Raw genomic sequence first — 19322 nt, 5'->3', positions numbered from 1 at the left:
AAAAACAGTCCCCCCCCTCCCCCCCCCCGCCCCAGGTCAAACACGGGCTTCGTGGCGAAGTTCAGCCTCCTGTATACATTCCACCACAGTTAAGTACAGCCATGCTTAAAACCAACGCCAGAATGACTTCTGTTACATAGTTCCAGGGTTTAAAAGGCACATGCAAGAACTGGCCTAAGAAAACTAAAGTGGTGAACCCAGATGGAAGTCGAAAAGATAGCAAAAATCTTTCCTTAAAAGGTGAGCATAGGGGCGCCTGGGTGGCTCAGTCGGTTGAGCGTCCGACTTCAGCTCAGGTCATGATATCATGGTTCATGGGTTCGAGCCCCGCATCGGGCTCTGTGCTGACAACTACCTCAGAGCCTGGAGCCTGTCTTCAGATTCTGTGTCTCCCTCTCTCTCTTAGCCTCCCCTGCTCATGCTGTCTCTCTCTCAAAAAAAAAAAAAAAAAAAAAAGGGGGCCATAAAATTCTAACAACAGTCCACGTTATTTTAGTGACTCTTAGAAAACCTTACTTTATATTTGTACACATTGTAGCAAATATTCAACTGTGATGATTATATAAATAATGGTATTTACAGATACTCAGTCCACCTCCCTCCCCATCCAGGGCATATATATTAGCCGCATAACACATCAAATCACACTGGAAACTTAATTTGTTTCCTCTACAGGCTGTTTCTTATGTTTTCAGTTCAGCTTTTGGAATGAGAGCCATCTGTTACTTGATCGGATAGAACATTCAAGGGAAGAGAAAATGTCAGTGTAAAATCTCTTGGTCTTGACTAGAAGATAAAAATACAAAAACACCTCCTAATCAGTTTAAGTGAGTTGTGGATAGTACAGGAAAGTCATTCACTCAACGAACTCTCCAAGGGTCTGTGTGAAAGGTGTGCGGTGAGCTGACTTAGCGTTGTCTGTCTTCCCCAGCAGGCAGACGGCGAGCTCCGTGGGGGCTGGGGCTGCACCTGCTGTGTCCCCCACCTGACAGAGCCTGGAACACAGAAGGTGCCCAGCAGTGCTCAGAGAAGGAGTTTAAGTTTAGTGATGTAAGTTCTTTAAGGAACTGACCATCTGCCAGGGGATGACCACCAATAAACATCCTGGGGCCGGAATGATAAGGCTGGTAGAAGCCTCAGGACCCGCACACACCCTCAGCCCCACCTGGCTGGCTTCTCTGTCAGTCTGGGACTGGCTAGCTTTGCAGTGGTCTGTCTGGGAAACTTAAAAAAACAGCAACAAAAAAAGGCCCATAGCATCTTCTGAGAAGCATTTCTTTCAACATTCCTTGTCCATTTCAGACACAGTAAGTCCCCTCCTGCTCATGCATCACAGGGAAGCTTCTGTCTAAACATTCTTACCACAGAACATCAGAATAGAGCTCATGTGGATTTCTAAACACCAAAATAACCCTTTTCTGTTTGTTTTAAATGGCGACTGGCTTAACATCCAGAGAGAGTGTCATGCCATCCTGTCTCCCGCACCCTCAGTCATAAAAACTGGAGGTGCCTGAGGGGAACAGCACCGATGCCGGGTTTCTGTAGCGGAAGACTTGACTTTCTAGGGGAAGGCTCAGAGAGAAATGTGCGTAAGGGTTGGCAAGGAGGGGCTGCTACTGGAATTGCAGGCTGCCATGTGGCACGTCCCCCAGGCTACCCGCCTCTCTGCAGGGGGCTCTTGGTCAAGGGACCGAGGCCCTCTGTGGCCATGCGCCGAACACAAACAAGGCAGAACGAGTTTTTCCTAGAATTGGTTTCCCAAAGAGAGACCCTGAACAAGAAAGAAGAACAAGAAAGAAACCTATAGAGATGGAGATAAATCCCTATCGGTTTTCCTTTCCTTAAAACATAACAAAACAAAACAAAACAAAACAAAACAAAACAATCCTCTCTGATTGGGACACATGTGCCTCCAATCTCGAGGTAATTCTCACTCAAGAAAATAAGCCAAGTCCTACTTTGCCTTCTACTGGAGATGCCAGTTCTCTGTGGCGCCAGCGAGTGAGGACGCTCATCCCGGTGGAGACGATGGCCATCCCTCTCAGTGACCCACTCCGCTTGTTTTGTTCAAGTGAGGCTGTGGTTTTCTTTAACTTCCCTCTAGCTAAGGGTGTCAAAAACAAACGGTCTTTGGGTTCTACTTCCCGAATTCTGACCCTTGCAGGAAGTGATGCCCACCTGAACGATGCCCACCCCAACCCCACGCCACTGCGCGGGCCACGCGCACGCCCTGCCGGAGGGGCACCCCAGCAGTCCTGGGGGCTGTGGCTCACCTTGCCCTCTCCTTCAGTATAACGACCCTGCTGCCGCTCAGGGCAAGCCGACTCTCCTACCTCGTGGCTTCCCTGCTGCAGGTCACCTGTGGCTCAGTGCGCTTCTCTTCCACGGACACCTGGCCGCTCCCCTCCTCCTCAGAAATGCTGAACCCCTTTGATCACACGTATTGGGGGAGTGAATGGTTTCTGGTTGTTTTATGCTTCTTCCTGGCTACAGGCTGCTCAGAGGCCCCTTATTTTTGCATTTCTGCTTTGTTCAGGCTTTGGTGCTGAGAAGGCCCTCATGACAGATGGGATGAGCTCCACTGCTTATATCTTTTAGAAGACCCAGCAGAATGAGGCATCCCCCAAAATCTGGCTAATTATTTGACTGCCACCCAATATTTCATTCTAAGACATTTAGCTTTGCTATTCTCTGAGAAAACCTATTTCCAGGCTAAGCGTACGGATGGAAAAGTCTGACATACTACCACTCTCTAACAGAGCTTCGTGTTCAGCCGTGCTCTAACCACCGGTGGGCGCCTTCTGTGTGTCAGGCTCCGTGTGGCGTGGGAAACAAGGAGAGATGATATTAGCCCTCACGGAGGTTGCCATCACCAGGGAAAACAGATAAAACTTGAGTCGCTGCTGGACCAATTCCCAATTCACGACAATTATACATACACAGAAGTACAAAGTGTACCCCAAAATAAACAACCTATTAGTGAGGGAACTGTTTAAGGTGAGTTTTTATGGTGACAGTGGTGAAGATTCTGGAGAAACAAAGAGAGAAGAAAACCTCTCACTAAGATTAAGATCCTCTCTGACTAAATGCATTTTGCTCTTTATCATCTAAGACTGAAATGCCTTGTGTGAATGCCCTTCTCTCTCTAGTTGGGTCAATGGATATTTCAGAGAATGTGAATGGAATCCACACGACGGGTCTCACGTATCATCAACGTACTAAGCAAGCATCTTGTAAGCACTCGTAAGCAGGTTTCCTGGGCAGGGATGGAAGGAGTCACACTGTGGTTATAATACACCCCTTCCTCCATGGTAGTCTGCCCTCCAGGGAAACCCAACGATGTGACTATGTGACTCAGGGTCTAAGATCCTGCTGTGGTTCCTCAGTGCCTCCAGCAGAGAAGTGGGCGTTCAGGCACAGCTGTAGGGAGGCTGCCCGCCCCTCCAGTACTGGGATACTTCTGCAGAGCTGACTAGAGATGTCGCTGGGCCCCGCTCCCTGAACCGGCTCTACACCACTTGAGGGCAGGAAATTACGCCTTATTTATCTCTGTGTTTCAAGAACATAGGCAGTGGCCAGCCTGATGCAGAACAGACAGCTGATAATTCTTGGCTGGCTAGGAGGAAAAGAAGGTGTGACTGGATGATAGGAAGCTGCAATCCTTAACAGTCCACTTACGTTCACTCTGTTGAGCCCTAGCTCTGGTTTAGTCCCGTTTAATTTCCTTGTCCGCTTCTACCTGTATATTCCATTAAGGAAAAACCAGAGGGTCATTTCTAAACTTAGGAGGGTTCAAAAAAGACCAACTTGGTAAGTGTTTTCCCTCTTTGATTTAAAACAAAAATAGGAAGCTAATGACAGAAGTTCATTGCTACTTTTGACTATTGATGTAAATATGAAAACCCCTGGTTAAAAACAAAAGAAGAAAGAGAAATGGAATAATGTGTATATTTCTTTTTAAGATAGTACACATTTGAGCACATTTTGTTATTAAAAAGAGTTTTTGCAGAGTGGCGCTTGGTTTTGACAGATTCTTAAAAGGGTTGGGGCTGGGGCCCCTGGGTGGCTCAGTTGGGTAAGCATCTGACTTCAGCTCAGATCACGATCTCATGATTCATGAGTTCGAGCCCCACATCGGGCTCTCTGCTGTCAGCATGCAGCCTGCTTCGGATCCTCTGTCCCCCTCTCTCAGCCCCTCTGCCCTTGCACTCTCTCAAAAATAAACATTTAAAAATATTTTAAAAAGGAGGAGTAGCCAGGGGTGACATCTTCAAGGGGCGATAAACTGGCAACGGTGTTGAGTCCATTTGTTGAAAAACAGTGAAAGACTGTGAAGAACTAAAAATTCAGAGGCTTAACAACAGCAAGAGTAGAAAAAGTGGCAAATTTTTTCTGTGGCTGTATGTGAGACTATTCCGAGATATAGTTAAGAGATGCTCATTCTTTCTTAGACTATTCTTTGTCTTCCGGTCTGAAAGAACTCTCACTAAAATTCCTTGAGTATATTTTTTACATGAGAGAAGACAATAGTTTTCACAGTTCGTGGCTTAAAAAGTTATTAAGTTTCCTAATGCATTAAAATTGCACGACTCTGATATTTAAAAGATACAGCACATTTAAATGAAGAATTAAGCATAAAGAGACTTGGTTCATCCAAGCTATCTTACTACGTTACTAATAGGTAATATTTTAGATAGTGTCTAGCTTCAAAGTAACCTGTCTAGCTTCAAAGTAACCAAGAGAGTACATATTAACTACACATTTCTAAACATTATTGTAAATGTCCTGAGTGCAAGAACATCCCCCCCCCCTCCCCTTTTACAGTTTGGCTAGCACCGATCACAAATATTGCCAAGCGTCTACATAATAAGCAATGTTACGGGGAGAATCTGGGTTTTAGGGCAATGACAGTCAGTAATGGCCATTTTCAGAAAAATCAAGAAACAAGGTTTAGAAAATCAATAAATAAGGAAGCATATGTTAAAAACAGCCTCTCACATATTTACATCTTTTCATACCAGAGTGAGGAAGAAGTTAATGCTGTTTAAATTGATATTGACAACATGTTAACCTGTTGCCATTCTGGGAGGATCAACGAAAATGATTCATTTAAAAACCCTGAAGACTTCAATTACACACATTCTCCTTATTGTTATTTTTGACACCTTTTTTTTCTTCAAAGTGCCAACACTAAGAGCTATCTCACCTTAAATACCTCATATAACGGCTGCTCTGTGAGGAATGTGACTCGTGGTTGTAGCACAATAAGTAAAAGGTAATAGAACTGTTTCTTTTTACCTGAATTTGAGAGCATCAGCTTATTTTTGAAACTGTTACCATAAATATCTTACAAAATGAGTTACTGGGTTTTATTTTCATAGCTATGGGGATAATATTTTTTCTAGAAATTCTCTAGGGGCACCGGGGTGGCTCAGTTGGTCAAGTATCTGACTCTTGGTTTCGGCTCAGGTCATGATCTCATGGTTTCGTGAGCTGAAGCCTCACATCAGGCTCCGCGCTGGCAGCACGAGCCTGCCTGGGATTCTGTCTCCTCTCGCTCTGTCCCTCCACTACTCATGCTGTCTCTGTCTCTCTCAAAATAAATAAATAAACTTACAAACATTAAAAAAAGAAGAAGAAGAAATTCTCTAACGGAGGTGGAAGAGAATGGGTTCCTTCCTCCACCTCTCAGTCCTGAGGAGCCACTAAAATGATCAGTCTGAGTGAGAAGGTGTGCGGGGAGCTAGAGCAATTCATCAGGCACATTCAGTTGGTTTCTTTCCAAGGTGTTTATGGTGGCCTAATCCAGGGTGGCCATAAGAGCTCTGCCCAGAGGCGCCTCATGAGTTCCAGGAAAAGTCAGGACACAGCTTTGCCGCACAGACTGGGTGCCCTGGGTCCAACTGACCTTTATGTACTTTGGGGACAGGGGAGGTAATGGCCTGGATGATGTGACCAGCTATGAAATGCTGCCCCTGACTTGTCTGGTGAGAGGAAAACAACATACGTAGAACGAAATTTAAAAGTGTCATTGCTACAATGCTCTAAACTTCTTAAACAGATTTTTTTTTTTTAACTTTCTAGTTTGAAATAATCTCAAACTTAGAGAAAAGTTTCAAGAATAGTACCTAGAACCAATTACTTTTCTTTTCAGTTCAAGAACAAGAACATTCTCTTTCCTAATCACAGCCTGTACAGATACCAAATCCCAGAAACTTAACATTAATATAAAACTCTGATCTAATCCACAGTCCAATTTCATCAATTGGCTCTAAAATGTTTGTTCATCAAAAATGTTTGCATTGTGTTCCAGGAATGCAGTCGGATCATGTCTGACGTTTCGTTAACATGGTTCCTTAGTCCCCTTTAACCCAGAACAGCTTGAGGCATGAGTATTGTTGAAGAATACAGGTCAGATATTTTATAGGATGTCCCTCAAACTGGTTTAACTGCTTTCTCTTTATGATCACAGTTATGGATTTTTTATTGACAGACATAACTGATGTGTCCTTCCAGGGCGTGCCGCCAGCCTCTCTGTTCCATTACCGGTATACTGATTCCGCTAACGTGGTGAAGCTGGTGTCCAGTTTCTCCACTATATGGTTAACTATTTTCCTTTTGTCATTAATAAGCAAATTTTGGGGAGATACTTGGAGATTATATAAATAGCCAGTTCTTCAGATATTGATGATTTGTCCCTGAGTTGATTTTTATTCTAATAGTTGCAAAATTATGATTTTCTAATACCATCCATAATCCTTTCCTTATTACTTTATGTTCCTTTTCCCTTGTGGATGTATATACCTATATAAATATTTATCTTCTAACGTTAGCATGAGCTCATGGATTGCCCCCCTGCCCAGGGGGTTATAGTAAGAACTGTCCTTACTTATTTTGATACCCAAATCTGATGTCCCAGATTTGGTCAGTGGGAACCCCTCAAGTTGGCTCTGGTGTCCTTGGGACCAGATCCCTCAGTTAGGGGAGTACTTTCTTAACTCCTTGCATGGTGTTCCAGGGTCACCTTGTTCCTTCCCAACCCTAGGCTTGGGCTTCACCATTTCTATCGGCGGGCCAACATATTTGGAGACTAGATCAAGGCAGCAGGTGTAGTCGGTGCTACTGGGATGCCATTGCTTTTGATGCCTTTAGATTGACAGAGCTAAGACACATGTACACACACACACACACACACACACACACACACACACTCTTACTAAATCATGAGTTTATGCTGATACCTCTAATTACAATCCAACCCTACAGGATTCTTCCTTGCTCTATTTCCCTATTCTGTATTTGTATTTTCCTTTTTCTACAGTAAAAGCAACCTACTTCCTATTTGCTGAAATCTATAAAACAACCAACATAATTTCAGAATTGCTGTACTCCTACTACCGTGAAAAGAAACCTAGGAAGAACTTAAAATTTCTTTGCAACCCTTTTTTTTTCTTTAGATTGAGAGCATATTATGTTCAAAAGTTACAAAAATTGATTTTTCCCTCTCTCCTATGTTATTCATTCAAAATACAGTTGCATCTTTTATGTGTTTCTTTTTAGTTTTACGCCTCTATTGTTGATTTGCTTTCTGGATATGTAAAACATCAACCTGATCCCTAAAGTCAAAACCGTACAAAAGGTTCTCTCAGAGAAGCACCACTGCTCCCGCCCTCCGGTCCTGCTGTCTCCTAGCCCTTACAGAGAACAAACGTTAGTAGTTCCCTTTATGTATAAAGTATTACAGATTTCAAAATAAGTGGTCACAACGCATTTTTTTTTTCCCAAATCATGCCTTCCTCAAACTTACAAGACCCCCAGTAGCTAATAGAGCCCAAGTGTCTGTCACTATGAGCAGTGGTTTAACTGTTCTCAAGATCTTTGTATTCATACACTTGATTTCTTTCAAGTCTTGTTTACCCAAACCCTTCAAGTTTGAAACCTAGGTTTAGGGCAAGCACCAGTGTTTCTGATTACCTGTTCCTCGGAAACCTCTAGAGGAGGGGACGCCTGTTCAGACCGCCGACCGTCCTGATAGTTTACATTTCGTCGCTGACGTAAAGGAGGGAAAAGACGGTTCCAATTGATCATTCCTCCCTAAAAAGAGACCAATACACAATGATCAGACACAGAAGGAGAGCCATCTTACTAAGGCTCCGAAGTGCTTTTTCTTGCCATGAGGTCACATGTATAGACTGGGAAATAAAAGGCCATAATGGTTCTGCCGAAGGCAAGCAGTCCCAACCCTAAGGCATCACACCCGCCTTCAGTCACCAGGGTGAAGGCAATGGTACCGCCAGTTACTTGTGCACCTTGGCTCTGTAAGGCTGTGGAAGATACGTGCAGACATTCCTAACCTCAGCCTCGCTGGGTCCCCACTGAGCCCGCCCCATCTCCACGGGCCACTGAGGAGGACGGGGCTTTGCCGGATGTGGGCGGGAAGACACAGACAGCAGCCAGGAGCTTCCAGAGCAGGTGGCTAACACACTCCTCGCCTTCCCTTCTCCTGCGCCTCTTCCTGCTCCTTCTTCCTTCTGCTTTAAGTAACTTCTGAGCATGCCCACTGGAGGGGGACTGCGGGCGGAGCTGAAACCCTGCTTGCAGGACAGGGCGGAGACTGAGAAGGCCGACCCACACCCAGGGATGGACGAGAGGGTTGGAAGTAAGGATCAGAACTGTTCTCATGAGTGGCTCTAGGGATAACTTAGATTGATGGCCATGTTATTTCTTGCTTATTCTATGTCATCAATGAAAAAAAAAAAGGCCGCCATGTAAAGGCAAATGTACACAGTGTGATTTTTTTTTTTTTTAAATCCATGTTTTTAAAGATGCCTGGGTGGCTCAGTTGGTTAAGCGTCAGACTTCTGCTCAGGTCATGATTTCACAGTTTGTGGGTTCGAGCCCCGTGTCAGGCTCTGTGCTGTTAGCTCAGAGCCTGGAGTCTGCTTTGGATTCTGTATCTCCCTCTCTCTCTGACCCTCCTCCACTTGTGCTCTCTCTCTCTCCAAAATAAATAAAAATACAGAAAGAATAAATAAAAGAATAAAAATCCATGTTTTTAGCTACCTGCCAATATTTTAACTTATCAATTTATATCTTCTCTATTTCTAGATTTAGGAGAAATTACAGACTAAGATAACATGAAAAGTTTCCTACTATGAACATCTAACAATGCTAGACAAATAAAATATTTGACATGCGTAGCTGAACATGAAAGGAAGAAATGGAGGCTCCAAGGTCCCCGAAACAAGTGCTGGAAAACCAGAACAGTAAGCAAGCAAGCTGCCAGGGGTGGGGCCGTATGCGCAGGCACATCCTGCTAACCTAGAACCACTTGGGTTTCATCATCTATTTGGGTTCAGGAGATGAGGCCTCAAGTATGAAACAGGTAGTGTCTCTGAGCTTATTACCTACATAGAGGCACAACCCTCACATGGCAACACCCTCAGTGAAAGAGAAGATGAGAACAAACAAACCAGAAAGGCGATCTTTCTGAGGGAGAGGGCAGTAATCTTGGCCTCCTTGAGAATTAAGAAATGAGAAATGAGAAATCTGAGGTTGAAGTTACATTAAATAAGTTGTTTTAAGAACCCATCAAAAAGTACGTAAGAATTGGTTCTGGGATAGAGTTGGACATCTCTAAGGAGCCAAGCAGAAGCAAATGTAATATTACTCTAGAGGGCCACTCTCTTACCTTGGGGTTACGTGGGATTTATAGAGAACACTCCACTTGGGAAATACTTAGAATCCAAAATTCAAAACCCACGAGGAAAAAACCTATCATAGGCAAGACTCCGTGTGGACAATAAACAAGATTAGATCCTTCAGAGTCTAGGAATCAGAAGCACTGGCACTTGGGCCATGATAAAGGAGACATTACAAGTCAGCAGGATGAGGACAAATGGGACAAGAGACTCTATGGAAAAAAGACAAAATTAGACCTTGACTTCACACCATATACAAAAATACGTTTATTTAAACAATAAACTTAAAGATGTAGATGACACCAGTAAATGGAAAGACATTCCATGCTCATGGATTAGAAGAATAAATATTGTTAACACGTCTATACTATTCATAGCAATCTATACACTTAATGCAATCCCTATCAAACTACCAGTGGCATTTTTCACAGAACAGAGCAAACAATCCTAAAATTTGCATGGAACCACAAAAGACCCCGAATATCCAAAGCAATCTTCAAAAACAAAACAAAACAAAACAAAACTGGAGGCATCACAATTTCAGACTTCAAGTTCTATTACAAAGCTGTAGTAATCAAAACAGTGTGGTACCAGCACAGAAATGGACACATAGATCAATGGAACAGAATAGAAAGCCCAGAAATGAACCCAAAATTATACGGTCAATTAATTTTTGACAAAGGAAGAAAGACTATATGACAGGAAAGAGTCTCTTCAACAAATGGTATTGGGAAAATTGGTCAGCTACATGCAAAAGAATGAAACCAGACCGTTTTCTTATGCCATACACAAAAATAAACTCAGAATGGATTAAAGACCTATACATGATACCTGAAACCATGAAAATCCTAGAAGAGAGCACAGGCAGTAATTTCTCTGACATTGGCTGTAGCAACATTTTTCTAGGTATGTCTCCTGAGGCAAGAGAAATAAAAGCAAATATAAACTATTGGGAATATATCAAAACTAAGCTTCTGCACAATGAAGGAAACAATCAGCAAAACTAAAAGGCAACCTACTAAATGGGAGAAAATATTTGCAAATGACATATTCAATAAAGGGGAAGCATCCAAAATATATAAAGAACTGATACAACTCAACACCCAAAAGACAATCCAATTAAAAAATGGGCAGAAGGCATGAGCAGAAATTTCTCCAAAGAAAACATACAGATGATCAACAGGCACATGAAACGATGTTCAACATTACTCATCACCAGGGATATGCAAATTAAAACTACAATGAGATATCATCTCATACCTTTCAGAATGGCTAAGATCAAAAACACAAGACAACAAGTGTTGGTGGGAATGTGAGAAAAAGGAACCCTCATGCACTGTTGGTGGGAATACAAATTGGTGCAACCACTGTGGAAAATACTATGGAGGTTCCTCAAAGTTAAAAACAGAACCTTACTGATCCAGTAATTGCACTACTGGCTATTAACCCAAAAAATACAAAAATACTAACTCAAAGGGATACATGAACTTCTATGTTTATAGCAGCATTATTTATAATAGCTAAATTATGGAAGCAGCCCCAGTGTCCACTGATAGATGAAGAGATAAAGAAGATGTGGATGTGTGTACATATATATATATACACGTACAAATGTATATATACATATATATGTATATATATATGTACGTGTATATATATATATGTATTGACTAATAACCAGAATAAAGAATCAATGAAAAGAAATAAATGACTCAAAAGAAAAATGAATAATGTACAGCTAATCCTTGAACAATATGGGTTTGAACTGTGTGGATCTATCTACACTCACATTTTTTGATAAACACAGTATAGTTTGTGGTATCAGTGGGCTTCTGGTGAACAACAGGCTATCAGTAATTAAGTTTTTGGGGAGTCAAAAGTTATACATGGATTTCTGTGTTGAGGGTTGATGCCCCCTAACTCCCATGTTCTTCAAGGATCAACTGTATAGGAACAATTTACACAAGAGGGAACCCTGAGTCAATAAACATAAGAATAGATGTTTGACTCACTAGGATTAGGAAATGCAATTAAAATAGCAAGAAGTTATTTCATACCCACAAGACTGGCAAAACTAAAACGTCTAGCAATGCCAAGTATGGGGATGGTGTGAAGGAAATGGGGACTCTACGTGCTGTTGGTGAGAGTACAAGTTGGCACAAACATTCTGGAGAGCAATGTGTCCAGATGGAGTAAAACTGAGGACCTTCTATGACCCAGCAATTTCATCTCCAGGTGCTACAAGTGCCTAATGGAGCATTTATGATGATGTTCTATGAAGCACTGATTGTAATATTAAGTAAGAAAATGTAAAAAAATTCAATTGTCCCTAGGTAAGGAAATAAACTAGTAAGTGGTTCTACTAGTTAAAGGACTATTATACGAGCAGCTAGAGTAAATGAGCTAGATCTGCGGGTTAAATCTCTAAAATACAAAGTTGAATGAACATAGAAAGTTGCATGAGAATATATCACTTCCGTAATTTTAAATACTCAGAATAACAGTATACTATTTAACCTATCTTGTGGATATACCCGGGCGGTGATTCTGCTCTCCAGGGGATATGTGGAAATGTCTAGGGGCAATTTCGGTAGGGGGTGGGAGGCGGGGGGCAAGATGGTGGTGGTGGTGCTGTGTATACTGAGCAGGGATGCTCTATAATGCATAGGACAGACTCCACCACAAAGAATGGTCTGCACCAAAATGTCCATAGTGTCTGGGTTAGGTACTGCACCACAACAACATGTGCTAACGACACAAGACACAAACAGGCGCAGGCCTTAGACCCACCCACCAGCTGCAGGACTGTGGGAGCAATGAACCTTTGGTTGAAACTGTAAAATTTTATTTCTTCAGAGGGAGTGAGAGTGGAAGAGCAGGGAAAGCAAAACTGAACCCTAATCCCTCTGCTCCTGTGAGGGTGAAAAAGTGCTTAAAAAGCAGAAAGCTAACGGAGCTCCAGGCTCTAGGATGTTTTGACACTAATCTGCTCTCGATGCAGGTTAACTATGAGCCTCTACAAACAGGAAACGCTTCCTTCACTTTGTCTTCTTCAAAAGCAATAACCACATATTTAAAAGAGGAGAAAGGAAACAGCTTGCATTTTGAACAACCGTTTTATGAAATATGTTATTAGTCGGTAAGGAGATTTTCAAATAAAATTTTTAAAAATGACTAATTTTCCAGTTGAGAACAGTAAATGTTTGTACCCTTTTATTAAGTGGACATCACACGGAATAGAACTGCCATCTCTAAAGGTTTTGGTGGGTTTCAGGACGGGATGATCAGGTGGTGTGTACTCTAAGAAGTGTCTACACTGAGAAGCTGGGTTGGAGGAGCTCACTAGTGGCTTTCTGTGGGCAGCTCCCAAGGGAGGGCACGAGCCAGGTGCATGTGGAGCCCATGATCTCCTCAGGGGAGGGCAAGGCATCCAGAAATGGAAAAGATCAGGAGGCAAGGTGGTATATAATTAAGAAGGAAGCTGAGTGGCATCAAGGTGGTATATAATTAAGAAGGAAGCTGAGTGGCATCAGTTAAAGGGCTCGGAAGGTTCAGAGTGGGCACCGACCAATCATAGCCAAGCACAGAGGTGAAACTTCAAAGAGGATGGGGGCTCAGTTGAATTTTAAAGGATGAGGATGATCTCAACAATGGACAGGAGAACCACTGTCAACGTGTTCAAAGACAGGGGACTGAGAATCGGTTTATACCTACTTCAAGGGGCAAGGCGGTGCTAAGGAGTCACGACAGAGGAGCACACAGCAGAGGAAGCAGAGTGACTAAGAGCGGTCTCTAAAGCCAAATTACCTGGGTTCAAATCCCAGCTCTGCCATTTACTGTGTTACCTTAGGCCTTAGTTTAAGAAAAAAATTTCTCTGAGCCTCAGTTTTCTTATCTGTAAAATGGGAATAACTACACTTACCTTGTAAGGATATTATAAGAAATAAATGAGTTAGTACAAGGAAAGCATTTAAAACTGAGTTTGAAAACTTCTAAAAGCTTATATATTTGCTATCACTACCATCTAATATTTGCATTATGTCTTACAGTATTCTTTATGGTCTGCTCAGCTAGACTGTGGGATCCTGCAGGCTGTGATGGGGTAAGAATGGTACTCCCTATGACCTTCCTAGGAGGCTGGCACAACTCTAGGCTCAGTGCAGCCAGAACTCATTCTCCAGCCAAGGAGGTGTTTTGTCAAAGAGCAAAATGAAGAACAATTATGGAATGTGATGGTTGAGGACAATTAAAATTTGTTCCAGAAGCATCATCATCTTGTTTGAAAAAGGTTGGTCACTGGATGGGGCGCCTGGGTGGTTCAGTTGATTAAGTGTCTGACTTGTGATTTCAGTTCAGGTCATGATCTCATAGTCCTGAGATGGAGCCCCACGTAGGGCTCCCTCTTTTCTCCTGGCCCTCCCCCACTTGCGTGTGAGGGCACACTTGCTCTCTTTCTCTCTCTCTCTCTAAAGAAAGAAAGAAAGAAAGAAAGAAAGAAAGAAAGAAAGAAAGAAAGAAGGAAGGAAGGAAAGGAAAGGAAAGGAAAGGAAAGGAAAGGAAAGGAAAGGAAAGGAAAGGAAAGGAAAGGAAAGGAAAGGAAAGGAAAAGAAAGGAAAGGAAAGGAAAGGAAAGGAAAAAGTTTGGTCACTGTAAAAGAAAAATGCATCCTTTGGTGATCTGAAAGGCTTTACCATGGTGCTGGGGTCTGAAGTGTAAAACAGGCAGCAGGGCCACGCCTCTCTGCTGTGCTGTCTGTGGCTGCCTGGGGACCATGTGAGGGAGATTCAGAGGGAAAGTGTGTGTTCAGCAAGGAGAGTGATAAGACTGAGGTGACATCTGCCTCAGGCAGACAGGAGGTGAGGCGGCACCATACAAGGAATTACCAATCCTGTTACAGACCAAGACTTTCCATGGCACACAGAGAAGACAGATTTGCATGACACGCAGGACAGACAGCCAAAGCTGCTTGTCGCCAGCTGCCCTGTGGGCTGAAGGGATCAGTATCTCAGCCCATCTGTGACCATAACACAGTGGTTGGGAAGTTCTACCAGAGACGCTCAGGAAACACCTATTCATTAAATGTGAGCAATTTACAATGGCGATGACCTACCATGAGGCTCAAGGGCAGAAAAGACCAGTCTGTTTTAGTAGCATCAGTGAAGGTAAAATCAACAGAATTACCTAGTGTCTACTAATGTACCTTAGGCAAAGAGACCAGAAATAGAAGTAAGACAATACTTTGCCTTCTAGAAACTCAGTCTGGTCTTCTATCCATTAATTTTTCCTTTTTCTTTCAGGATACCAATAACACCCTTCGCTCAACCCAACGGGGCCACTTCAGCTTCCTGCCGGAAACCCCAGAGGGACTGGGCCCCGTGGCCCCGTGGCCCACTCCCTCCTGGGCTCCTGCGACACCCCACTTTCCTGGGCTTTCCAGCTCTCTAGTCAGGCCTTCTCACTTCTCTCAGAGCCATCTTCTCCCACTTATATCCTTTAAATACAAGCATCCCATAAGGTTCTGTTTAGGATTATTTGTCTCCTTTCCACGTTCTGTCCCTAGGTGCTCATGCATTCCTGGGGCTTTAGTCACCACATATGTCCTGCACCTCACAGCCACATACCCAAATGTCTCTTGGACAGTCAGATGTTCCAGAGGCATCTAAAAATGACACATGTCCCTTGGGACACCTGGGTGGGTCAGTTGGTTAAGCCTCTGACTTCAGATCAGGTCATGATCTCGCAGTTCGTATGTTCGAGCCCCTCATCGGGCTCTGTGCTGACAGCTCAGAGACTGGAGCCTGCTTCAGATTCTGTATCTCTCTCTGCTTCTCCCCTGCTCATGCTCTTTCTCTTTCTCTCTCAAAATAAAACATTAAAACAATTTAAAATGACACATGTCCTTCCCAAACAACACTCATCTTCAATCCCATACCTCTGCTGGTGTTCTCAATCTTGGGGAATGACGTCAATATCCACCCATGTGTATAAGGCAGACCACTAGGCTCTGTCAACTGTAACTACTCAGTGTCTTTGAGTCTATCTATTTCTCCCCACCCTACTCTCACTGCCTTATTTCATGCCTGCATCAATGGTGGAGTTTCCTAAGATACAAATCTCATCATGTTACTCTTCTACTTAAAAACCCTTCAATGGTTCCCCATTGCCTTTTCATTAATCTTAAAATATTCACTAACTCATTAATAACAATCATAAACTCATCACTTGCTAAGATAGTATATTTTTATAAAAAATAACAATGTTTTCCAAAAACCTGTTTTCTATGAGGGCTGACACATTCTTTAGGGAAATGAAAAAGAATCAGTTCATGAGAAGAAAGCCACTATTTTCTCTTGCTGCAAATCTTTTATTATTATTATTATTATTTATTTATTTATTTATTTATTTCTAGGAGAGAGAGAGACAGTGTGAGCAGGGGAGGGTCAGAGAGAGAGGGAGATACAGACTCTGAAACAGGCTCCAGGCTCTGAGCTGGCAGTCAGCACAGAGCCCGACGCGGGGCTCGAACCCACGAACCGCGAGATCATGACCTAAGCGAAAGTCGGACGCTTAACCGACTACGCCACCCAGGCGCCCCTCTTGCTGCAAATCTTTTAAAGGTCTGACTTAACAGAGGATAGTTGGATTCTTGGCTTCAAGAATTGGCTTCTGCATTTAATTCTGTTATATGTTACTTTGGCCTTTTTAAAAAATGTTTATTTTTTAGAGAGAGTGAGAGAGAGCGTGGGCGAGCACATGTGAAGGGGGAGGGGAAGAGACAGAGGGAGACACAGAATCTGAAGCAGGCTCCAGGCTCTGAGCTGTCAGCACAGAGCCTGATGCAGTGCTCAAACTCACAAACCCTGAGCTGAAGTTGGATACTTAACTGACTGAGCCGCCCAGGTGCCCCTGTTCCTTTGGCCTTTGAAGTATACAAAGAAAATCTAGCCACAAAGAGGTATATAGTCAGGGAAAAACTGTGAGTACACTAAGGGTCTTCTCAGATATTGTAGATGCTCTTCTTTGATACTACTCAGCGAGTCCCCACTGCTTCTGGGATACAGCTGGGATTTCTTCCCAGCTTCCTGTTCACTGCTCCAGTGGCCCTTCTCCACTTCACGTCCTAGACTGCCGCTCTGGAGTCTCCCCTAACTCCCAGAGGCTCCTCATCTGCACCGGACTTTCCAAGCACAGTACATGATACGTCACAAGGTACGCGCTGACTGGTGGGAATCGCACGGTGGGCTGTAAGCTCCATGATGGCAGAGACTATCTGTGTCATTTCTGTCGACTCAGCCTCGCATGTGAGTACTTCAACAAATATTCGCCGAATGAGTCAGTGAATGGACAAACACATGGACAAGCATATTGCTGAGTTAAGTTCTATGGGATTTTCTTTAGCAAAGGCCCCTCCGCCCCCAGTTAGCTGTAATAAGGGACCCAAGTGGGAGGCTGAAAGGGAGGTTGGGAAGGAAGGGCAGGGATGGGCGGGCTGAAGTGAGGCGGCTCAGAGAACAAAGCTGCGTGGCTGAACCATTCTTTAAGGACAAGAGCACGTTCCCGCACACAGGAACCAGCAGTAAGAAGCAGCCATTGCTGTGAGCCCGCGGTGGGTGCGTCCTCACGTATGTGAATGCGGGTGCTTGTACTTCACCGTACTGCTTCCAAGTGCTCTGTGGAGGCTGCAGCCTACAGAGTAGGTAGGGATGTGCCTCGGTTCATTCATTCATCTTCCAGGTGCAGCGCGCTATACGCAGCCGGTGGGCCGGGGAAACGGGTTGTGACCCACCCAGGAGTGACTAATATCCCGCAACCCTGAAGAGCTCAGCTGGGGCGACAGAACAAAGGAACACGTGAAACCAAACAAAAGGCATAAAGATGTGGCATGTGACTGAGGGCTAAGTGACGGGCATCTCAGTAGACTTGGGATAATACACAGTTTCATGGCCAAAATCGGAAAGAAGAGAAAACCACCCTCTCAGGTACAAACCAGCAATCTGTTCATCCCTTGGATAAAAGATGGGAGGGGCAATGAGGAGGCACAGAACAAACCCTACTGCATGTTCAGAGAGACTCACCGGCCATACCTCACGACCCTGAACCGTGCGCGGGCCTTCAGAGCCGGAGCCGGAATGTAGCCACGTGACGTGAAGTGCTACACCCCTGCGTCTGCCCATAGTGTTTTACGGTGTCACACCCCTGCGTCTGCCCACAGTGTGTTATGGTGTCACACCTCTGCATCTGCCCACAGTGTGTTATGCTGTCACACCCCTATATCTGTCCAGTGTTACAGTGTCACACCCCTGCATTTCTCCACAGTGTGTTAATAGTGTCACGACCCTGTATCTGTCCATAGGCTCTATCTACAGTGTGTTCCGGTGTCACGCCCCTGCGTCTGTCCACAGCGTGTTTCGGTGTCACACCCCTGCGTCTGTCCACAGTGTGTTATGGTATCACACCCCCATATCTGTTCAGTGTTACAGTGTCACACCCCTGCATGTCTCCACAGTATGTTAATAGTGTCACTACCCTGTATCTGTCCACAGGCTCTATCTACAGTGTGTTCCGGTGTCACACCCTTGCGTCTGTCCACAGCTGTTCCGGTGTCACACCCGAGTCTGTCCACAGTGTGTTCTGGTGTCACACCCCTGCGCCTGTCCACAGCTGTTACGGTGTCGCACCACTGTGTCTGTCCACAGTGTGTCGCGGTGCTACACCCCTGCGTCTGTCCACAGCGTGTCACGATGCCACACCCCTGCATCTGTCCACAGCGTGTCATGGTGTTTTCTGCGCTGCCCAGCAGCAAGCAGTCTTAGCAGGTGTTGGGAGAAGATAACAAGCTGGAGGGAGACGAGCTGAGAACTGGCACAAACTCCGGGCTAGTTTCACAGCTCTCAGTTTCCCTTTTTCTTTGTGGTTTATGCTACTGACCAGTTTTGGGGCTCAGATACTTCATCTGATACCACTCTTCTCAGCAAAGTAGAGAGCACTTTCCACACTAGTAAGATCAGGACCCAAAACACATCGTGCTGCTCAGTTTTCAGAGCCTCTGGCTCGGAAGGCGCAGGTTCCTGAGGGCACTGCTGCTCTCTGCCCGGCTCCCCTCTGTTCCTGCCCCGGGCCGCCTTCTGGGGTGGGGGCTGGCTTGGGTGCCAGTGAGCAGAGGGGCGCTGAGGGGCTGCCATCAGGAAGCACTGCGAGGAGCACTAGACCCAGGGCGCGAGCCACTGGACAGACATGTGCCCCTGGTCTTGTGTGTTCTGCACGGTGACATTTGTCTCGGGAGGCCCCGGGGTCCCACCACAGCCACTCTTACTTCTCCTGAGACACAGGTACATTTAGTTTCAACTTTAGCTGCAAACTCAAGAGACGTATTCGCCCTCTGCCCCCACAAAGCTAGGTTCCCGGCGGGGCAGAGGAAGGACTCTGGAAGCAGAGCAGCAGATCCGGACTCGGCTGTGCACCCTGCTGCCAGGGCCCCGTGTGGCGTTGGCGGCACTCGGCCCACCACGGCTTCTGAAGGCCAGGGTGCCAACCTCTCTCTCCGGATGGGGACCTTTTTCTCCAGGGAAAGCCAGGATCAAATCAGGTTCTGATTCTGGTAGAGCATGAGAACGCTCCACT

General features: G+C 44.6%; 1 protein-coding gene across 4 annotated transcripts in view; it reads right to left on the bottom strand.

Annotated features, from left to right (window-relative positions):
* Positions 1–19322, bottom strand: part of UBAC2 (UBA domain containing 2) — a 174652-nt gene that overhangs the window by 6314 nt on the left and 149016 nt on the right. For all 4 annotated transcript variants that reach the window (XR_013332620.1, XR_013332619.1, XM_077753885.1 and 1 more), the window contains exon 8: positions 7975–8094. Coding sequence is in view for 2 of the 4 variants with exons in the window: in XM_077753885.1 (XP_077610011.1) it covers positions 7975–8094 (120 nt within the window). In the remaining 2 variants the exon portion in view is untranslated. The remainder of the gene's footprint in view (positions 1–7974; positions 8095–19322) is intronic.

The sequence above is a fragment of the Crocuta crocuta genome, unplaced genomic scaffold (assembly GCF_008692635.1).
Source record: "Crocuta crocuta isolate KB4526 unplaced genomic scaffold, BGI_CrCroc_1.0 scaffold31, whole genome shotgun sequence".
Classification (NCBI taxonomy): Eukaryota; Metazoa; Chordata; class Mammalia; order Carnivora; family Hyaenidae; genus Crocuta; species Crocuta crocuta.
The sequence above is the reverse complement of the archived record's forward strand: the minus strand, read 5'-3'. Positions and strand labels throughout refer to the sequence as shown.